This window comes from Crocuta crocuta, unplaced genomic scaffold (genome assembly GCF_008692635.1).
Source record: "Crocuta crocuta isolate KB4526 unplaced genomic scaffold, BGI_CrCroc_1.0 scaffold184, whole genome shotgun sequence".
Taxonomy (NCBI): Eukaryota; Metazoa; Chordata; class Mammalia; order Carnivora; family Hyaenidae; genus Crocuta; species Crocuta crocuta.
The window spans coordinates 1-20,473 of NW_027530006.1; the positions used below are offsets into that span (position 1 = coordinate 1).

Genomic DNA, 20,473 nt, shown 5'->3' on the forward strand with positions numbered 1-20,473 from the left:
TGAGAGGCAGAGAGCAGTGCCTTTTATTTTTTTTTAATTTTTTTTTAAAGTGTATCTATTTATGTTGAGAGAGACAGAGACAGCTCAGGTCGGGGGTGCAGAGACAGAAAGAGAGAATCCCAGTGCAGAGCCCCATGCAGGGAACCCACGAAAATGCGAGATCATGACCTGAGCCAAAACCAAGAGTCGGAGGCTTAACCGACTGAGCCCCCCGGCACCCCAGGGCAGTGCCTCTTGAAAGAGGCCTCCTAGGTGTGAACCTGGCTCCGCCCCCTCGGACAACTGCCAGATACTTATTTAAACCCTGCCTTGTTGCAAAATGGACCACTTGCTTCCAAACCCACTCTGGGATAAAATCAAGTGGAAAATGGGCTCGGTGGGATGACAGGGATGGAGGGCAGAAGGCAGACACTGTTTCCCATGCATCTCCTGGTGCCTGGTCCCCAGTGCCTGGCACAGCAAGCGTTCAAAGAAATACACAGAAGCTCTCTCAAAACCCATGGCCCGACCTTTCCAGGAGCTTCTCATCCACAAAAGTAAATTCCAAAGGAACAGGAAGAGAGATCACCAGTCTTAATCGCTCGTTTAAATGCATCTATTTGGCGAGCAAATATTTTCTTATGAGAGGGGACGGATGTAGCTGTAAAGGCTTGTGCACCATGAGCCGGCTGTACTGAGAGAGCTGGAAATAGGGGATGAGGGAAGAGGGTGAGTGTCTGTTAAGGGCAGTTCACATGAGGAGAAGGGCCATGTCCCCCTTCCTGCCTGGTACAGAGCTGGGGCTACCCCAAGGTGGCCCTTATCGTCCTGCTGGTGGTTATTGAGAGCCTTGTCCTGACCTCTGCTGGGTACTATGCACCCCCCTGAGAGCCTGTACCCACTCCCCCTTCCCTGGCTTGATTCTCCCAGCAAATTCCTCCCAATTCAGACCCCCACCCCCTCTGACCCAGTGCTCACTACCCCTTCCATGGCTGAGATCTTGGCCTCACATCTGGCCCAATGAACTTGACCTGGAACCTGGACGCTGCTCCCTGGGATCTTTGTGGAGTCACCCTAAGAGGAAGGCAACCTTAGGAAGTGGGCAACGGGAGGGAACCTAGAAGAAGCCCCCAGTCCCTAACCATGGTACTGGATGTTTTCATTTACTGCAGGCCACAGAACAAATATGAGCCCCGTTTCTTTCCACGTACCCAAGAAACTCCCCATGGGAGCTGGGACCTCCTCTGTCTCGCTCTCTTCTGCATTCAGCAGGATGCAACGTGCACTTAGGCGTACAGGCTGTCGACGCCCTGTGTTGCCATCACCCACCCTTCTTCCCATGGTGGGATGAAGCGTGGAAGCAGCTGGGAGGAGGGGCCTTGTGCATCCGTCAGGGTTGGCAGAGTCAGTCCTGAGGCAGCGAGGAGGAATGGGGGAGTGTGCTGGGCTGAGGCTGAGCCATGGCTGGGACTGTGACCAGCTGCCCCTGCCCATCAAGCCCAAGGCGGGCGGGCCCTCTGCCCATCTCATCTGTCTTCCCCAAAGGCTGGGGGAATGCTCCACGGGGCAGGCTGCTGGGCTCAGCCCCCCCAGGCCCTACCTTACAGAAAAGGAAACTGAGGCCAGGAGGATGTAGTTAGAATCTGTAGAAGAGCCCCAGGGGGCTCTGAGCTCCACGATTTCTAACCCGAGACCCACAGCTGCTCTCTGGCACATGGCTACACTGTATCTGGCTTCTGTCCTGGGATTCTGTGCAAGATTCTGTTGGAATCTGCTACTTTAAAAAAAAAAAAGTTTGGGAGTCACTGTTCCTCTTTTCTAGATGGAAAAACTGAGGTCTGGGGAGACAACCACTTACCAAAGTCTTAGGGCAAGTTAGGAGCAGCACTGGCTCCAGAGGTCCCTCTGCTTGGGGACCCAGTGGGAGGACCCAGGCTCAGACTGTGGGCCTCCAGAGGGGGGTGTATAGAACCACATCTCAGAGGCAGCTATACGGTAGCCGTGTCCCCTTTAAGCAGAGAGCCTCCCGCTGCGGTGGGTGGACTCCGTGCCCAGCCAGTGGGAGCCGTGAGCCTCCCTCCCACAGCCCCTCCCTGGGGAGGGTGAGGGAGGGCCGAGCAGTGTGGCTCCCGAGGGAGTTGGTGGGCAGCCGCTGCCGAGGAGACAATAGCAGACATGCTGTGTGGGCTCAGCCGGGAGACCCCCAGAGAGGCGGGTGAGTGATGGGGACCCGTCGGCAGAGTGCTGGGGCTGGACCCTCTGCCCTCCAGAACGGCTGCCCAGAGAAGAGAGTGGGATGGCCACCCCCTGGAGACCCAGAGCCTAGAGAGAGTGCGGGGCTGGGACACCTGGCCCCTGGTGGTGTGGCCCCAGAGAGGGCTGCTGTCCTGCCGCAGGGGACTGAAGCCACTGGGCTGTCCCCTGTCCCACACGGCGGGGGCAGCAGGCAGGCTGGAGTTCCAGAGGGCAGCGCTCGGCACCCACAGGTGCCCCGGGGAGGTGCGTCCTGCCTCTGCATGGGCATCAGCTGGTGGGCATGAGCTCCCCGCCCAGAGATGTGAGAGCAAAGGCTGAGCTCAGTGTGGTGTGGAGGGAGCTTCTATAGCAGGAAGGAGGCTGCACCTCATGGCGGTGGGTGGAAATCCTGGCCCAGGGTCTGGCTGGGAAGCCCCAGGGCTCTGGGGATGCAGCGGGACAGGTGTCACACAGCTGCCGAGTTCCTCAGTGGGCCCAGGACGGGCACCGTGGGAAGGGTTGCCCCGTCCGTCTGCCCGCCCGCCTGTCTCTCCAGCCTTCCCCTGCCGGCTGCTTTCCTCTCCCTGCTCCTGCCCTAACCACACACACCCCGGCCCCAACCTGAGCTTGTCAAGAGCTGGGATCTGGTCATCCTTTGCTCGGTGCCCAGGGACTACCCCTGTCAATCCCTTCCCACACTCCACATACTCTTGATGGTACCTCCCTGAAACCGTTTTGAGGGTAGGGGCTGCAGTCCTAATGGACCAGTGAAGAAACAGGCTCAGAGAGGGGTGGTGGCCCACCCAGGGCCCCACAGCTACATGCAGTGGCCAAGCCAGGAGGACTTTATAGCGGTGAACTTCGGCTCCCACCCCCCGCCCATGGCAAGGGGAAGGGACAGGGTCACCCCCAGACCCCAGATACCAACACGAATAATGTAGCTAACCGCTGTTGAGATCTTACTCAGTGTCAGGCTCTGTGCTAAGCTCTTTCTCTGCATTTTCTCATTTACTTTTCACAGTACGGTGAGTTTGGTACTGTTTTTTCTCTCCATTTTACAGGTGGGGAAACTGAGGCATGGAGGTGTTAAATGACTTGTCCAAGGCTACACAGCCAGAAGTAGCAAAGCTGGGATGAGACCCCATGTGGTCTGCCCTGGCTCCCTCCCAGTGACTGCACTGTAAATGGAGGCATTGCCTTCCTGGCCTGGGTATATCTGTCCTCCCCACCTAAGGCCCAGGTGAGGGGGGTCACCTTGTCCTCCAGTGGTCAGAGCCACAGAGGCAGCAGTGCCCTGGAGACCTCCCCTGGAGGAAGGTGTCTTCCCTCACCTCATGGGCCTCATGGGCCTGTGGCCTCCACCAAGGCTCAGGCCTCAGCATTGCCTGCCTGGACCTTTGCCACAGTCTCTTCCTTGGCCTTCTAGCCTCCAGCCCACTTTCCCATCCTGCCCAGGGAGGGAGCCTGCTAAAACTCAAATCTGATCACAGCTCCTTATCTTGGCATTCAAGGCCCTTCTTGATCTACCTGGCTTTTTCTCCCTCTGTTGACTTACTGGATTCCCATCTTCACTACTGCAACCCCCACCCTAGTCTCCTCTCCAGTACATCTGCCAAGTTGATGTCAACACTAAGGCTTTTTTTTTTCTTTTTTAAGAAAAGTCCAAAGATGGTGCTTAGGCGTGGTGGGATCCAGGTGTTCAGTTACCATCATTAGGACCCTGTGTCTCTGCTTTGGTTTAGGCAAGTTTCATTTCCAGGCAGACTCTCACCTCTCCTTGAGGTGCCTAGAGGGCCCAGTAACCTTTGAGCTTAAGATCGACTAGATCAGTCATCCCTGAGGAAAGAAAACTTGTTTTTGATATTTCCAGCAAATGTCCCGGGGCCAGCTCTTGTGGGCCCAGCCTGGATCAGATGCTCGCCCTTGCACAATCACTAGGCCTCTGATTGGCCAGCCAGGCCTGGGCATGTAGCCTCCCCAGGAGCAGGGGAGACCAGGATAGCCAACAGGTGGCCCCTCCTGCACATTTCCAGGGGAGGCTGAGGCTGTAAAAAGTCAGGCCACTTGCAGAGCTCCTTGGCGAAAGCCAGGCTTGGGGTCGCCGTCTGTGGCATGCACTGCCCAGGGCCCTTTCTCGGCCCCCGATGGACTCTGGCCTGCACATGCGCTGGGAGCCCTGTTTGCCACCCGCTAACCCTAAGCCCTTGTGGAAAGGGATGTGACCAGGTCTGGGTACACTGGAGGCCTGGATGGGGACTTTAGCAGGAAGCCCCACCCCCAGCCCTCCCAGCGTTCACCCCACTCCAACTCCTGGCCACAGAGTGATCTTTGTTCCCAGGGCCTGCTGGGCCACAGTGAGCACTGGCTGTCCTACCAGGACTTGGGAAGCCTCAGGCAGGGTAGCACGCATGTCGTGGAGGCTGGGGAGGGTCGTCCTGCTGTGGCCTAGGCTGCCCACTCCTCTGAGGGGCTCTCACCATAACTGCCTGGGCCTCAGCAGGCCTCACCTCCTCCTCCATGGGGCAGCCCTAGGCCCTCCACCACAGAGGCCACAGCGTGGAGCCAGGGAGGCCTGGATTTGCACTCTGGCTCTGCCTCTTCCTGGTTCTGTGACTTTGAACAACTCATTCCACTTCTTTGATCCCTATTCTCCTACTCTGGAAGTGGGAATTGAATTGCAGATTATTTACTGAGCACTTACTATATGCCATGCTTTCCTTGCTGGACACAGAACCCACCACCCCAGCCCTCTGGAGCGGACATCCCAGTGGGCAGAGGGAGAAAGTAAGGATGAGATAGGAAGATGAGATCACTAAGGTTTTAAAACAGTGAGGTCTGTTGAGTGCAGAAGAAGATACAGAGTATGGAAGGTGCGGGAGGTGTGGGGGGTGCAGGGTAAGTTCAAACAGGCTGCCTGGGGAAGACCTTCCTGAGAGGATGACACTCCCACAAGTTCCTGACGGGGGTGAGGGAGGGGGTTTTGTGGATGTCTGGGTAAGTGTATTCTGGGCAGAGGGAACAGTTGATGCAAAGGCTGTGGGGTGGGCATGAGTCTGGTGTGTGGAACAGCATCTGGTGTGTGGAACAGCGTCTGGTGTGTAGAACAGAGTCTGGTATGTGGAACAGCATCTGGTGTGTGCAACAGTGGTATGTGGAACAGCGGTATGTGGAACAGCGTCTGGTGTGTGGAACAGCATCTGGTGTGTGGAACAGTGGTGTATGGAACAGCATCTGGTATGGAACAGAGTCTGGTGTGTGGAACAGCATCTAGTGTATGGAACAGCATCTGGTGTGTGGAACAGCAAGAAGACCCATGACCTGGAGTGGAGGGAGCTGGCAGAGGGACGAGTATCATGTGGCAAAGTCAGGGAGGCCAAGTGACTATCACTTGTGGCAAGAACGTTTGCTTTTACTCTTCACGGAGTGAATTTTGAGTGTTTACTGCTCTAGGCAGCCACTGTCGGGAAATAAAACGGTTTCATTGGTGACTCAGTGTGAGAGTCATGCTCCTCAATACTGCTGGTTTCAGGGTGAGGGACAAGAGCTTAGACCCAGAAGGCAGAGGACCGAGGCCTGACATGAGCTTGCCCAAGATATCGGGGGCATCATGGCCACAGCAGGGATGGCAGCCTGAGCCTGGCTCCAGGGCCCGGTGCCGGGGGTCCTACACCCCTCACGGAGGGGGCATTGTGGGGCTAATTTGGGGCTCCCTGGAGCCTGGCGCTGGCTTCTCGGGTGCTGCTCCTTTGTGGTCTTTCAGCCTTGGGTTTACAGGGAGAGAGCAGAGCCGAGGGTTAAGGATGTGGCCTGCTGAGAGGCCAGAAAGACCTGGACTCAGTCTTTCCTCCGCAGCTCACCAGCTGAGTGGCCTCTCTGGGCCTCCGTCTCCTCACCTGTGAAATGAGGCGGTCGGGGAGCCTCTTTCCCGACGCTCTCCAGAGAGTTCAGCTAGTGCAAGTAAAGTGCAGGCCTACTACTTCTCTCTCGTGTTCTTTTTATTCAGTTCTTGGCAGCAAGTGAATTGGCACCTACTTTTAAAATCTGCTGGCATATTTCTGGTTTCCCTTAAAAATGTGTATTGAACAGACCGAGGGGTCACCCTGTGGCCAAGCTGATCTTCCCATGCTTCTCTCTCTGTGGGAGGCCAGCCTCTGCAGAGGCTCATCATCTCCGGGGTTTGGGGTCAGCCTGTGACCGATGCACCCACCTCCCTCCAGCAATCTGACCTGGTCCAGCCCGGGATGGTTGGAGGGGCATCATTCTGTGAGTAGAGCCCAAAGGAGCTGGGGTTGCTGCCTGGAGCTGAGTGGCCTCGGGGCCTCAGGCATTACCCCTGAGTCTCCCCAAGACTGTCATGGGGTGGGAGGAGAAGGCTGGAGGGGGCCCACAGCCATGCCCCTTAGGAGCTGTGTAACCCTGGGCAGTTCCCTTAACCTCTCTGGGCCTCCTTTTCCTCATCTTTAACATGGGAATGATCATGGCACCTACCACATAGGATTATCATGAGGATAAAGTAATAATTTTTAAAAGTTTATTTATTTATTTTGAGAGAGAGAGAGAGAGCGCGCGCGTGCAAGCAGGGGAGGGGCAGAGAGAGAGATGGAGAGAATCCCAAGCAGGCTCCTCTGTCAGCACAGAGTCCAATGCAGGGCTCGAACTCACAAACCATGAGACATGACCTGAGCTGAAAACCAAGAGTAGGATGTTTAACAAGACTGAGCCCTCCCCAGGTGCCTGTAAAGTGGTAATCATTTTAAAGTTCATAGAACACGGCTTGTGTTCAAATCTTGACCCTGCTTCTTACCCTTGGAAGTCAGTTAACCTCTCTGTGTCTCAGTTTCCCCCTTTGTAAAACGGGAATAGTGATCATACCATCTCAGAGGGTAGTGAGGATTACATGAGATCATGCTTATAAAGTGCATAGGAAAACACCCAGCACTTAATCAAAATGAGTTGTTATCATTATCAATCTACAAAAACTTTTCTAACAAGGTCAGGAATGGGGGCAGGGAAAGAACTCCCACGTTTCATGGCTTCTGTGTACCCCACACTCTCTGATTCCTCACACCAGCCTAGGAGGCGGGCCCTCGCACCCCCACCGTGCAGAGTAGGAGCCTGAGGCTCAGAGAGAAGTGGCTTGTCCCAGATCCCTAGGCAGCTGGCAGCAAGGTTTAGAGTCAGGATCTGAAGTTGCCTAACTCCAAAGTCCGTCTTTCCTTTTTCCACTGGACCAGCAATGCCTGCAGAGGTGGGGACAGTGGAGCTGGGACTGGTGGATCCCTTGGTGACCTGCTGGAGCAGCAAGCGGCTGCTGCCCCAGGGCTGGCAATGGGCCACTGAGTACTGTACTTGAGTACAGTCAAGGTTGGACCCTGGGGAAAGTGGGGGCCCCCTTCTCATCAGTGTGGGGCTGGGCTGGCCGTGTTGGGGGCTAGCTGTCACACAGTCATTTCCTGGTCCCCACAGATTGAGCCTCTCAGCATTTGTTTTCTCAGTGGCCCCCCTCACATGCTGAACGCTCCCTCCTGGAGACCCACAGAACCAGCCTCAGTGGGCTGACTCTGCAGCCCCGCCCTCCCGTGCCCCTTTCTTGCTTAGGCGGGATCCTGGCACAGGCAGCCTGGCCAGGGGCAGACTTCCTTTTCCCTTTGTCAAAGCTCAATAGCTCCCGGAGCCCCGGAGAGCCCCAGAGAGCCGGGGATAATGAAGGCAAATTAGCAAAGCTTTCAAGAGAAATAAAATAAAAAAGAAACCCATCCACCCACCCTGGAGGGGCCAGGGACCAGGTGTACAGGCTTTGCTGGGCACTGCATGTCCTCACGTCCTCGCTCCCTTCTGCTCCTGATGGGCCAGCCCGCATCTGCCGGGACAGGCTGGCTTCACTGCGGAAATGTATTTCCCTCTGAAGCGAGTTCTTACACGATGGATTGACTGAAGGCAAAAGCTCATAATTGCCCATTGCTGGAAGGAGGAGACAGGAAAAAAGAAACACGCGGATAAAAATATCTCTGTTTTTATGCACGTTTCCAGCTGAAAATTGGTGGGAAAGATGTTTTTGAAAAGCCTTCATCTCTAAGCATATAATTACCAAGTCCCAGAACAAAAAAAAAAAAAAAAAAAAAAACCGGNCACGTTCTGTTAGGGAGGAGGGCCGGGGTCTGAACCCCCATAGAATTTTCTATAAATAATTCCCTCAAATTCTCAAGCTGGCTTGGCTTGGCTAGAGCCAGCAGTGGGGGGATACACCCCCATTTTATGGATGGAGAAATAGAGACTCGAGTCACACAGCCAACTGAAAATTCTGGCCCTGCCTTGATTCTTGGTTTGAATGCTGCCTCAGTTTCCCCCCATCCCGGGATGCTCATGAAAGTGGGGGCACTGTGGCTGAGCAGACATCAGGAAACATTGTAGCCTTTCTCATTGGTGCTTTCCTGAATATGGTAGGGGGCCTTGGATACCTAGGAGACTCTATCTCGCACTTGGCTGTCCTGAGTGGCCTCAGTCTCCGAGAGAGGTCACCAGGCCACGCCGTAAAATACACACCCCTCTTCTAGAGAAGAGCCTCTCAAGCCCTCTCTCAAGCCCACTGGCTCTTGGCACACAGTTGTACGGATTTCAGTTTGCAGCACACCTGGCAGCCAGGAAAGAGGTGCTCACAGCGTGAGCCCAACACCAACAAAAAATTGTAGAAAGGAGGGAATTTGGGTCACTCAGTGTTGAGACAGGTGGACCCCACACCTCTGGCCCAAGCGATGGGTCATTGTAGGCCGATTTGGCCCCGCATAGTTGAGTGGAGCAAAATCTGAATATCGGGGTGTGGCCGTGTGGAAGGCACACATGGAGAACACCACAGAGACACCCCAGGACATGGGTGTTCTCGTTCGGGCCAGCATCCTGCAACCTCTGCTTCAGCACCCAGCATTTGGGGCTCCCACCGTTCCTCACTCGAGGTGTCTAGATATGTTGTTTTTAATATCAGGGCTCAGAATGCCACCTTTAACCCACCCTTGTTTCCTGCTCTAATCTTTGGGATCCTACTGCATTGAATTCGGTGAACTTGACCCTTTGCTTTTCCAGTCCTTTCCTTAAGAGATGATCTCTCCCCTCCCCCCAGCTCCCTCCCTGGGATCAAACCTGGAGCCAGGGAGCAAATCTCTGGTCCTTCTAGGACAGCCCAGGAGAGAGGGATTTTCCAGTGACAGAATCTCATTTGCGGGAGAGCAGACGAATTTTAATTACAGAATTGCCCACATGAAATGCCAGACATGTTCACTGTCACAGAGTTGATAGAACCCAGTCTTTTTAATTTTATTAGCTCAGAAACATCTTGTTGAATCTAAATGAAGAGCAAATTAGGGAGCCGTTATGGGAGGCATTATACTTAATGGTGTGTTGCCTCAGTTGGTGGTGGCTGGTGTGAACAAGGGGGGTGGGGAGTGAGCAGAGCTGCTGGGGGTCCAACTCCAGGGGCCCTGGGAATGGTTTTGGGCATAACTACTATCTGATTTGTTATTTGCCACCTTCTGGCAAGCAAAGGGAACCTAGCCTTGGTCTGGAAAAGGAGAGTGATGGGGGAGCTGGGTAGTTTCTCAGTGGCTAGAACTGCAGGTGGTGAAGGGTTTCACCTTCCTGAGGTCCTGACTGTGCTCCGACCCTGACCTCATGCTAATCCAAACGAGCCCCAGCCTGAGCCCCACACTGACTCTAGAGCAGCGATGGTTTGGGGGGGCACTTCTGCCCCCTCAGGGGACATTTGGCAATGTCTGGAGTCATTTTTTGTTGTCATGAGTAGGGGTGGGGTGCTACTGTCATCTAGTGGCTAGAGGGCAGGGACGCTGCTAAACATGGTGCAGAAGGGAACCCCCCACCCTGTGGAATTATCCAGCAGAAACAATGTCAACAGTACAGAGGTTGAGAAACCTGCTGTGGTTTGACGGATTCTAACTGAGCGCTGACCTTGACCCAGCCTGACTCTACCCTGTGCTAAACCCTGATCTGAAAAGGACCCAGCTGGGATGGGATACCAGCTTCTGTCCCTTGCAGGGGGCTAATCCCTCTTCCACTCTGCTTTCTCTACCTCCACGGAGGAGGGAGAAGGGAAGATGGGTGCTGTGAGTCAAGTCTTGCCATGGCCAGAGGCTCAGGGAGAGGAGTGGCCTTTCCATGGCTGATGAATGGCCAAGCCAGAGTCTGCGCTCAGGCTGGGCTGAACCCTTACCACGGTCCAGGCTGGAGCTGCCTGAATGAGGGCAGCAGGAGGGCTCTTCAAAGGCAGGTGGGTGTGTGTGCAAGCTCACGTGAGGCCTGAGACTTGAGACATCACCCATGGGGCATGTCTGGTGCTGGAGGGGTGGCCCCTGAGTCACCACGGGAGAGCCTGCCAGCCTCATGGTTTGCCAGTTGTCTTTGCCAATCCCAGTCTGGTGCTGAGGAAGGACCTGGTGAAGGAGTGTGAAAAAAATGACGTGGTCAAGGGGGCCTGGAATGTGGGGTGACATGGGCAAGGGCCTGGGGTCAGGTCCTGACTTTTTGCAAAGGCTTCCTTGGCCAAGGACTTTGCCCCTCTGAGTCTCAGGTTTTCTCATCTGTCGAGTGAAAGTGATGGTAACACCTACCTCCCCCCAGGGCCCCCGTAAGAAGCGAATGAGATACAGGGTATGGTGTGGATGGTTGGTGCCTGATGCGTGAACCCCCTTCCCCTCTCCTGTCAGGGCATAGAGGAGAGTGGTTGAGTCAAGAAGGCACTGAGGGGAGCTAGGGCTCCTGGCATTATCACAGAGCAGGTAACCTGAAACCTTCCAGCTCCCAACTCCTTTGAGATGCACAGATAAACTCCTAGGAAATGAAGGGGGTATATTGAAGAGGAGGTAAGGACAGCCTTTGTAACCACTTCTGTCGATGTTGCACTGGAAGTCTGGCCAGTGCAAAAAGGCAAATGAAATAAAAAGTCTGGAATTTAGAAAGCGAGAAATCAATTGTCATTTTTCACAGATGACCGAAAAGCCCAGAGAATCTACAGATAAACTATTAGAATTAATACGGGAATTTTAAAGATCAGTATACAAAATCAATTCTGTTATTCTGTATCTGCAACAAATGATTAGAAAATTAAATTTGAACAACAATCCAATTTACAATAGCATTAAAACATATTATCTAGGAATATATATGCATATTACAATATATAGGAAAATATACATATATTTTACATTTATTTAATATATAGTTTTTACATTTATTTTTGAGAGACCGAGAGAGACAGATTACAAGTGGGGGAGGGGCAGAGAGAGAGGGAGACACAGAATGTGAAGAAGGCTTCAGGCTCTGAGCTGACAGCACAGAGGTCGATGTGGGGCTTGAACTCCCAAACTGTTAGATCATGACCTGAGCCAGAGTAGGATGCTTAACTGACTGAGCCACCCAGGTACCCTTAGGAATATATTTAATGAAAGAGGTACATGGTCCTTGTCCATGGAAGTACACAATATTCTTGGGAGAGATTAAAGAAGACAAAAATAAAGAATAGACCAGACCATGCTCATTGATTGGAACACCTGTTATTGTAAAGATGTCAACTGTCCACAAACTGATCTGTAAATTCAGCACATTTCTAATAAAAAAAAATGAAGAGAAAACTGACAACCAGCAGAATGTGTGTAGGCTGATAAGCTTCCTTATTGGGGTAGCAGTAGGAATGAATGTGCTTGCTGGTCTGGTACCCAAGGCTTGGGTTTTAGTAGCTTAAGGATACAGGAGATGATGCCCCTATACCTTGCCTAGTTGGAGCTCACACCCCAGCATAAAGCCAGAACCTTTAAAAAGATATACCCTCAGAGAAAGTGGGGACTTATCTACCAAGGAGATAGCATGTCTGTCTCAACTAGGTCTTGAGATTTGGGTTTCCAAGATGTGCCCCTTGTATCTGCTGAAGGTTGTAATTCACACAACTCCCCTGTTCCAGAATTCTTGAGCCAACATCTCTATAAATAGTGCCTTGGCAGGCACTGAGGGGAAGGAATTGCAAATTCTCTCTGGGCCCTGGAGGGACCTGCCCTCCACAAGGCTGAATAGAATTCCCACAGATCAAACCCTTCAAGAGATGAGCTCACAATCCAACAATTACTGAACACACAAGGAAGTAGTTCACCATGAGTCATCAGACCTCCCAGACAGCAGAAACATCTTTCAAGCGTCTGAGATAATAGAAAATTCAGTAATAGATGAACATTGAAAGATTTAAAATTATTAGAGACCTATAAGGTGCAATAGATCAGGAAAGAACAACATATGACAAGGATATAGGCAAACGAACCAAACACAGCTTTCCAAAACCAAAATTGTATTCATTGAAATTAAAAACTTATTGGAATTGGGAGAATTGGAATATGGAGCATATTTTAATTAGTAATTTGGTAATTAAGGAATTTTTAAGAAAATATTTATTTATTTTGGGTGGAGCACAAGTGGGGGAGGGCAGAGAGAGGGGGACAGAGGATCCAAAGCAGGCTTTGCGCTGACAGGCTGATAGCAGTGAGCTTGATGTAGGGCTCGAACTCACAAAACGTAAGATTAAGACCTGAGCTAAAGTCGGTCACTCAACTGACTGAGCCACCCAGATGCCCCAGGAATTATTTTAATTTTGTAAGGTGTGATAATGGTATTTTTGCTTTTTAAGAAATATATTCCCATTTTTTTAATGCATACTGAAATAGAGGCATAATTTCATCATGTCTGGAGTTTGTTTTAAAACTTTTCAACATAGATAAAAATACATGGAATAAATATGACAATGTGTTAATAATTGTTAAAACTAGATTTTGGGGAAAGATGATTCATGATACCAGTGGTTCTCAGACTTCAGTGTGACAGAGAGTCACCTTTGCAAAACACAAGTTATTGCATCTGACAAAGGAACCCAGAGTACCTAAAAAAATTGGTAACAAGAAAACAACCCAATTTAAAAATGAGCAAAGGTTTGGATAGATATTTTGCCAATGAAGATGTATATGGATGGCAGATAAGGCAAAGGGTACCACATCGTTAGGGAGGTGTGCATTAAATCACAATAAGAAGGACACCTGCTGGCTCAGTCAGGGTTTGAGCGCCCTGTTGGGTGTAGTTTACTTAAAAATAAAGTCTTTAAAAAAAAAAAACACAGTAAGAAACCTCTATATATCTGTTAGAATGACTAAAACTCAAACAAGCAAACAAACAAAACCAACCCTGGCATTGCTGGCATTGCCAAACAATGGTGAAAACAACCAGACCCCTTTTTCGTTACTGGTGGACCCGCAGACTGGTGCAGCCACTCTGAAAACCAGCTTGGCAGAGTTTCATGCAAAGTTAACCCCATCCTTACCATATGCCCCAGAATCCCTATTCCTGAGTGTTTACCCAAGTGGATCACAAAGTTATGTTCAAACAAAACTCCATATGCACATATTTATTATGGCTCCCTATGAAATTGCACCAGACTGGGAAGAGTGGAAATGTATTTCAACAGGTGAATGGCTAAGCAAACAGGTATATCCCTGCAGTGAAACATCGGTCAGCAATAAAGAGGAACAAATGGGCGCCTGGGGTGGCTCAGCTGGTTAAGCATCCGACTTCGTCTCAGGTTATGATCTCATGGTTCGTGAGTTTGAGCCCCACCAGGCTCTGTGTTAACAGCAAGCTCAGAGCCTGGGTCCTGCTTTGGATTCTGTGTCTCCCTCTCTCTCTGACCCTCCCCTGCTTACACTCTGTCTGTCTGTCTCTCCTTCTCAAAAATAAACATTAAAAAAATTTTTTTAATTAAAAAAGAAGAGGAACAAATTACTGATGCATGGAAAAATGGGAGTGAATCCAAAATGATTATGCTAAGTAAAAGAAAGTAGACTTACAGCCCACATACTGTATGGTTCTATTTATATGGAATTCTAGGGAAGCCAAAATTATATATAGAGAAAACAGATCAGTGGTAGTTGGGGGCTGACGCTCAGGCAGGAACCAGTTACAAAGGGGCAGCAAAGGAGAATTTTGGGGGTGATGGAAATATTCCAAATTTTGGTCGTGGTGGTCAGGACACATTTCTCAAAACCCAGAGACGAGCATACCACAAAGAATTTTAATGTTCATAAAATTTTAAAAATAGATGAAAATATAAGCTAGGGTAATCTACTAAAACAGGTACAAATGCAGATTGCTGAACCCCCCCATCCTCAAAGTTTCTGCTTTACTGCATCTTCGGGGTGGGGGCCTGAGAATCTGCATTTTTGAGAAGTTCCCAGGGGACCCTGGTACTGCTGGACTGGGGACCATGCTTTGAAAACCTCTGCATTGGACTAATTCTGTTTTCATTGTGTTTGAAATCTGTGAAAAACTTCTTAAAGCATTAAAAAGGCAAAATGGCATTACTACAGATGAGACACATCCCAGAGAGATACAGAACTAGGAAATGTGGTAGATGGGTGACAGGTCATGGGAGATGGAATGGGAAGTCCCACAGAATATCCAGTAGGCATGTCGTAAGAGACAGGGGAAGGAAACAACACTTGAGGAAATAGTAGGAGAATGTTTTCTAGAAGTAAAGCTAAAGGAGGCCAACTTCTCTCTGGCTGTGTAGAATGTCTGAAAATATGAACTGTGAATGATCGAGCGCAGTCTTCAGGAAGGAGCACTAAGTGGGTCTGTTCATGCCGGAGTTGGCTCGTGGTCAGCCCTGCCTCGCATGTGCAGGGGTCTGCTTGGGAGAGAGCTGCCAGTCCTGGCGACTGTGCAAACACAGCCCCCAGGGGGGTGTACTGATCCAGATGGCACGACTCCCCAGCTGTGTGACTGTGGCCTGAGCTGTCCCCCGTGGAGCCTCAACTTCCCTGTCTGTACAGTGGAGTGTGTTGTGGAGACGGTTACTTGCGGGATGGCTGTGAAGCTCCCAGTGTATGGTGGGTGTTCAGAAGAAGGTTATTTCCACCCAAGAGCAGAGATGGAGCCTCCTTTGTGGGGAGAGACCGGGAGGACGCCCCCAGTCGGAGCTGGTGGCAGGAAGGAGCCCTTTTACAGGTCACACCCATGAAGCGGAAGAGTCCCAAGGCAGAAAGGTTTCACCTGCATGGAAATGGAACTCAGGGCCTTTTCTCTTTCTTGTCTGCAGATGACGGACCTTACTCCAAAGGGGGTAAGGATGCAGGAGGGACCGATGTGGCCCTGGCATGCCGCAGACAGAGCATCCCGGGTAAGGAGCCTCTCTTCTCCTTCTCCTTCCTCTTACTCTGTCCTGGAGGCATAGATGGCTCAGAGTTGGGGGTCAGTCAATAACTTGCTCTGTGACCTTTGGCCAGTCACTTAACTTCTCTGATCCTCTTTGTGTAGAAAGGTGATCATCTTACCAGCATTTTGCAGCCAGGTGCCCTGTCGGTCTCACTCGTATCAGAGCTGGGGGCCTGGAATCGCACCGCACTGCCCACTCATCGCTCCCCCACCATCTGTTGACAGAGGAGTTCCGTGGGGTCACCGTGGTGGAGCTGACCAAGAAGGAAGGTAGCACACTGGGCCTGACCATCTCAGGGGGCACCGACAAGGACGGGAAGCCCAGGGTCTCCAACCTGAGACCAGGGGGGCTTGCAGCCAGGTGAGGAGTGGGCTTGGGGGGCGCGGCAGGAAGGGGGTGGGGGCCAGTGGGAAATGACCAGTTGTGTCTGGGAGCACCCGAGCGCTCCTCGGAGGGAAGCCTCCGGTGGTGGCTATAATCCCAGGCCCCAGGCTCGTCTCTTCCCCTTCACATGAGGGGCTGACACAGGACAGCGTCCCATCTGACCAGGCCCTCCCTGCTTTCACACGCGCAGCTAACTCCCCAGGAGGCCTGTCCCCACCGGCAGACTCCTGCTCATGCGTCCACACTGCCTCTGGGACCCCAGGCCCAGTTGGCTGCTCTGCTCTGCTCACACGGCCCTGCAGCCAGTTCTGGACACACTGCTCTGGATTTCCCTGTCCCCTGACCTGTACGGCCCCCTTGGATCACTAGTTCCATGAGACTGGGGAGAGGGGGGGAGCCACTCCGCTGTGGCCTCTCTGGGCCTCACACGGGGCAGGCGTCGGTAAGCATCCAGTGAACAGAAGAGTGGTGGTGAGGATCCAGGGAGAGGTCTAGGAAATAGCAAAGGAGGAGATGATCTAGCTACTCCGCAGGCCCCTCTGGGCCGGTCAGGGCCTTAACTCTGAGGGCAACAGGAGGAAAAGCGGGTGGGCCGGCATTGGGGGAAATGCCAGGCCTGGTCCAGGTTAGAACCCACACTCTCTCACTAGCTCGCTGTGTGACCCTGGGTGATGTCGGGCCTCTCTGAGCCACAGCTTCCCCATCTGTGAAATGGGGATGCAGAGATCACAAGGATTGAACAGAAGAGCGGGTGTGAATGTCGGCGCCTGTCCCCACGCATGTGCTCTGGCTTCCTTGCCCCCAGGAGTGACCTGTTGAACGTGGGTGACTACATTCGGTCAGTGAATGGGATCCACCTGACCAGGCTCCGCCACGATGAGATCATCACTCTGCTCAAGAACGTGGGCGAGCGCGTGGTGCTGGAGGTGGAGTATGAGCTGCCCCCGCCCGGTGGGTGCCCTTGGACGGGGAACTCTCTCCACTGCCTTAGTCGTGGGTAGATACAGCTCCCTCCCACCAGCACCTGGGAGGTGGGGACTGGCTGGGTGGGCGGGACCTGAAGACTGGCCCCAAATGCCTACCTCGCACCAGGGACTTCACCTGCACCTGCAGGGAGGTGCAGGGCCCTGCTTATAACCTGTTGTCATGTTTTATATTTAGCATCCAATTGCTTTTCATTTAAGATGGGGAGGGTTTGGGGAATGGGGGCTGAAAACATTATTCCCTGCCCTACTGGTGTCTTTACCCTCGCAGCTTGCACTGAGTACAGTGGGCAAGGGCTTAGCCCAGCTCTGAATTTTCAAAGTTGGTCTAAAGTCGTGAGATTTGAATGGCTGGAATTCAACCCTGGCCTGAGCCCTTAGCCTTGATGGGCCAACCTCTGTCTAAGTGGGGGATAAAGTGGGAATTAGGGTGAAGGATCCCTTGTAAATTGGGGCTGGGGGAGGTTTGCCTTCCCTATAATCTCTGTGACTGGTCACCCACTTCTCCCAGAATGAGCTTTGGGTATGTCTGTGGCCTGGTGGTGTGACTGAGGTACTCAAAGGAGCCCTCTATCTCTCCCCAGCCCCTGAGAACAACCCAGGGATCATCACAAAGACAGTGGATGTCTCCCTGTACAAGGAGGGCAATGGCTTTGGCTTTGTCCTCAGAGGTCAGTGTAAGAATCACACTTGGGGCCAAGGGGTGGGAAGGAGGCTAATGCTAATTGCATGTGTGAGCACATGTTTTGCTTTAGTGAGATTATAGATCTAGATCTATAGTATATGGATAGATAGATCACTTCTTGCTTCTGGCTTTAAAGAACTCAGGACCATTAAAGTCAAATGTTAAATGGAAAAATTTACCAAGCAATGAAGTGTGCATGATTGCTGGGAGTAAGGTTGAGAACAAAGTCTGGAGCTGCCTAGCAACCAGGGCAAAAAGGGAAATAGGATTAGATCATAGGAGGGGAAGCAAGTCATTTAAGAGAGGATTTCGATCATGTTCCCTATGTTTTGTCCCAGCTTGGGATTTACGGTTGGTATGTTTAAGAGGGCCTGTGAATAGCAAGGACAGGTCCTAGAATAGTTGAGGGAGCCTGCCTAGGGGCTGAGTCAGGGCCTCTGGGTGTCAGGAAAAGAGTGGGTAGATGACTGATGACTCTTGTCGAGTTCTGTCCAGGGGGTGCCCATGAAGATGTACATAAGACCCGCCCACTTGTCCTGACCTACGTCCGGCCTGGCGGCCCTGCAGACAGGTGAGCCCGAACCAGAAGAAACCATACAGCTTTCCCCTGCCCTGACTATCTCCAGCTCCCCTGTGAAGAAGACAGACTGGAAACCATTGTGCCCATTCTCCAGATGAGCAAACTGAGGCTCAAAGAGAGGACACCCCTTGTTCAGAGGCACTTGGACTTGTTGGTGGAGCGGGACTCAATTCCAAACGGGAGAGACCCCAAGCTCTTTCCTCCCCAACATCCTCCTGTCTCAGGGGTGGGGAGGGAAGCAAGCCTTTTCATTATGTTCTTCTTCCCTTCCCTGGCATTAGAGTTCCCATACTGTGGAATGGGCCCATACTGCAGCCCCTACGAGTTGCTGTGAGATCTTAGGGCACTGTTAGCAGCGCCACTGTGGTCTCGGTAACAGCAGCGTCTGGAGTCCTGCTGTGCCACCCTGCCTGTCTCGGCCTCAGCACAGCCCAGAAGGCCAAGCAGGCAGGGAGATGAGAATGTGGGAGAGGAACACATCCAGTTCCCGGCCCCCGGCCCCCTGACCTCCCCGGTGGGAGAGTCTTGGCCATTTTAAGAGAAGCCTGGAATGGCCTTGTCAGAAATCTAAACCCGTTCTTGGGACATTGGCTGTGAGGAGCTATTCATAGAACCTCCCAGAATAGCTTTGGCCACCTGTTGGGGCAAGCATTCCAGGGTGGAGATTTGACCCAAACCGAGGTGAACCCCCACTCAGGCCCTCTCCTGGGGCGCCTGCTGAATTTCTTCCCAGGCGCTTTTGTCACCAGGCCAGAATCACGGCTGAGAAGCCAGAGTGGGGGCAGGGAGAGGAGAGGGGGCTTCATGACGGGCAGCATGAGGCCCGCAGAGGCCCTGCCCTGATGCTGTGTGGCCCTGACACGGCTGGTGTCCTTTCTGGGCCCTGGCATTCTCCTGCATCCCCGGGGCAGCCCTAACTCAGACATTCTAGGGTTGAGCCGGGACTGTGGATTTATTAAGCACCAAGAAAGTGGGGAGATGTCAGAGCTGGTTGCTGGTGCCAGCTGCCTTTCCCTGCCCTCCTCAGTGATTCCTATAGACTCCTTTCTACATTCCTGCACTCCCTGTTCCCTCCCTTTCTCCTTCACCCACTGCCTGCCCTTCTGTGTCCCCTGTGCCCCAACCTTTCCTAGTGCTCTCTCGGCAGGGCTGTGCCCGGTGCTCGTGTGAGGCCGGGCTGGCTAATCAGACCCTTCTCTGCAGGGAAGGTTCCTTGAAGGTGGGTGACAGGCTGCTCAGTGTTGATGGGATTCCACTGCATGGGGCCAGCCACGCCGCTGCCGTGGCCACGCTGTGGCAGTGCAGCCATGAGGCACTCTTCCGAGTGGAGTATGACGTGACCATCCCAGGTGAGTTGGGGGTCTGAGGACTAAGGTTAGGGCAGAAAGAGGCCCAGGGCTTATAGGGGGGTGGGTAGCGGACACAAATCCTCACCACTGCAAAGGCTCTGTGACCTTGGGCTGGTCACCTAGCCTCTCTGAGCCTCTCTGGGCAATAAACACTGTGTGCCAGGCATTGCTTGAGGTGCTGGAGATCCAGGTGAGAGCAGTACAGACAAGGTCTCTGTTCTCACGGAGCTCACCTCCTGGTGGGGAGAGATGGACAGTAAACAGCATGAATCAAATACAGAAGGTGTCAGATAGCAGTAAGTGGCGTTACAGAAAAAAATCAGGGAGAGGTTGGGAAAGCCTACGGGAGAGAGGTGATGGTTGCCAGGCCAGGCTGGGTGCCCTAGATGGGTCGCATTCAGGAAATATGGTGAAGATGCAGCAATTTCTTACTTGACTACTTGACACATCCCCAAAAGCAAAAGAATCAAGAGCAAAAATAAACTATTGGGACCTCATAAAGATTAAAAGCTTCTGCATGGCAAAGGAAACAATCCATAGACAACCGACGGAATGGGAAAAGATAGTTGCAAATGACATATCAGATAAAGGGTTAATATCCAAAATCTATAAGGAACTCACCAAACTCCACACCCTAAAAACAAACAACCCAGTGAAGATATAGGCAGAAGATATGAACAGACACTTCTCCAAAGAGGACATCCAGATGGCCAACAGACACATGAAACAGCATCCCTCCTCATCAGGGAAATACAAATCAAAACCACACTTAGGTACCACCTCACACCAGCCAGAGTGGCTAAAATGAGCAAATCAGAGAACTCTAGAAGCTGGTGAGGATGTGGAGAAACAGGCACCCTCCTACACTGTTGGTGGGAATGTAAACTGGTGCAACCCTCTGGAAAACGGTGTGGAGGTTACTCAAAAATTAACAATAGAACTCCCCTATGACCCAGCAATAGCACTGCTAGGAATTTACCCAAGGGATACAGAAATGCTGAGGCATAGGAGCACATGTACCCCAATGTT

The 20,473-nt window shown here is 52.1% G+C and overlaps 1 protein-coding gene across 1 annotated transcript in view; it reads left to right on the forward strand.

The window, feature by feature from the left end:
• Positions 1-2,126: 2,126 nt before the first annotated feature.
• GRIP2 (glutamate receptor interacting protein 2) overlaps positions 2,127-20,473 on the forward strand; it is a 52,933-nt gene continuing 34,586 nt past the window's right edge. Inside the window, exons 1-7 of the mRNA XM_077763724.1 lie at positions 2,127-2,194; positions 15,347-15,427; positions 15,688-15,823; positions 16,653-16,798; positions 17,415-17,501; positions 18,011-18,086; positions 19,299-19,444. Coding sequence (XP_077619850.1) covers positions 2,155-2,194; positions 15,347-15,427; positions 15,688-15,823; positions 16,653-16,798; positions 17,415-17,501; positions 18,011-18,086; positions 19,299-19,444 — 712 coding nt within the window. The 5' untranslated portion in view covers positions 2,127-2,154. The remainder of the gene's footprint in view (positions 2,195-15,346; positions 15,428-15,687; positions 15,824-16,652; positions 16,799-17,414; positions 17,502-18,010; positions 18,087-19,298; positions 19,445-20,473) is intronic.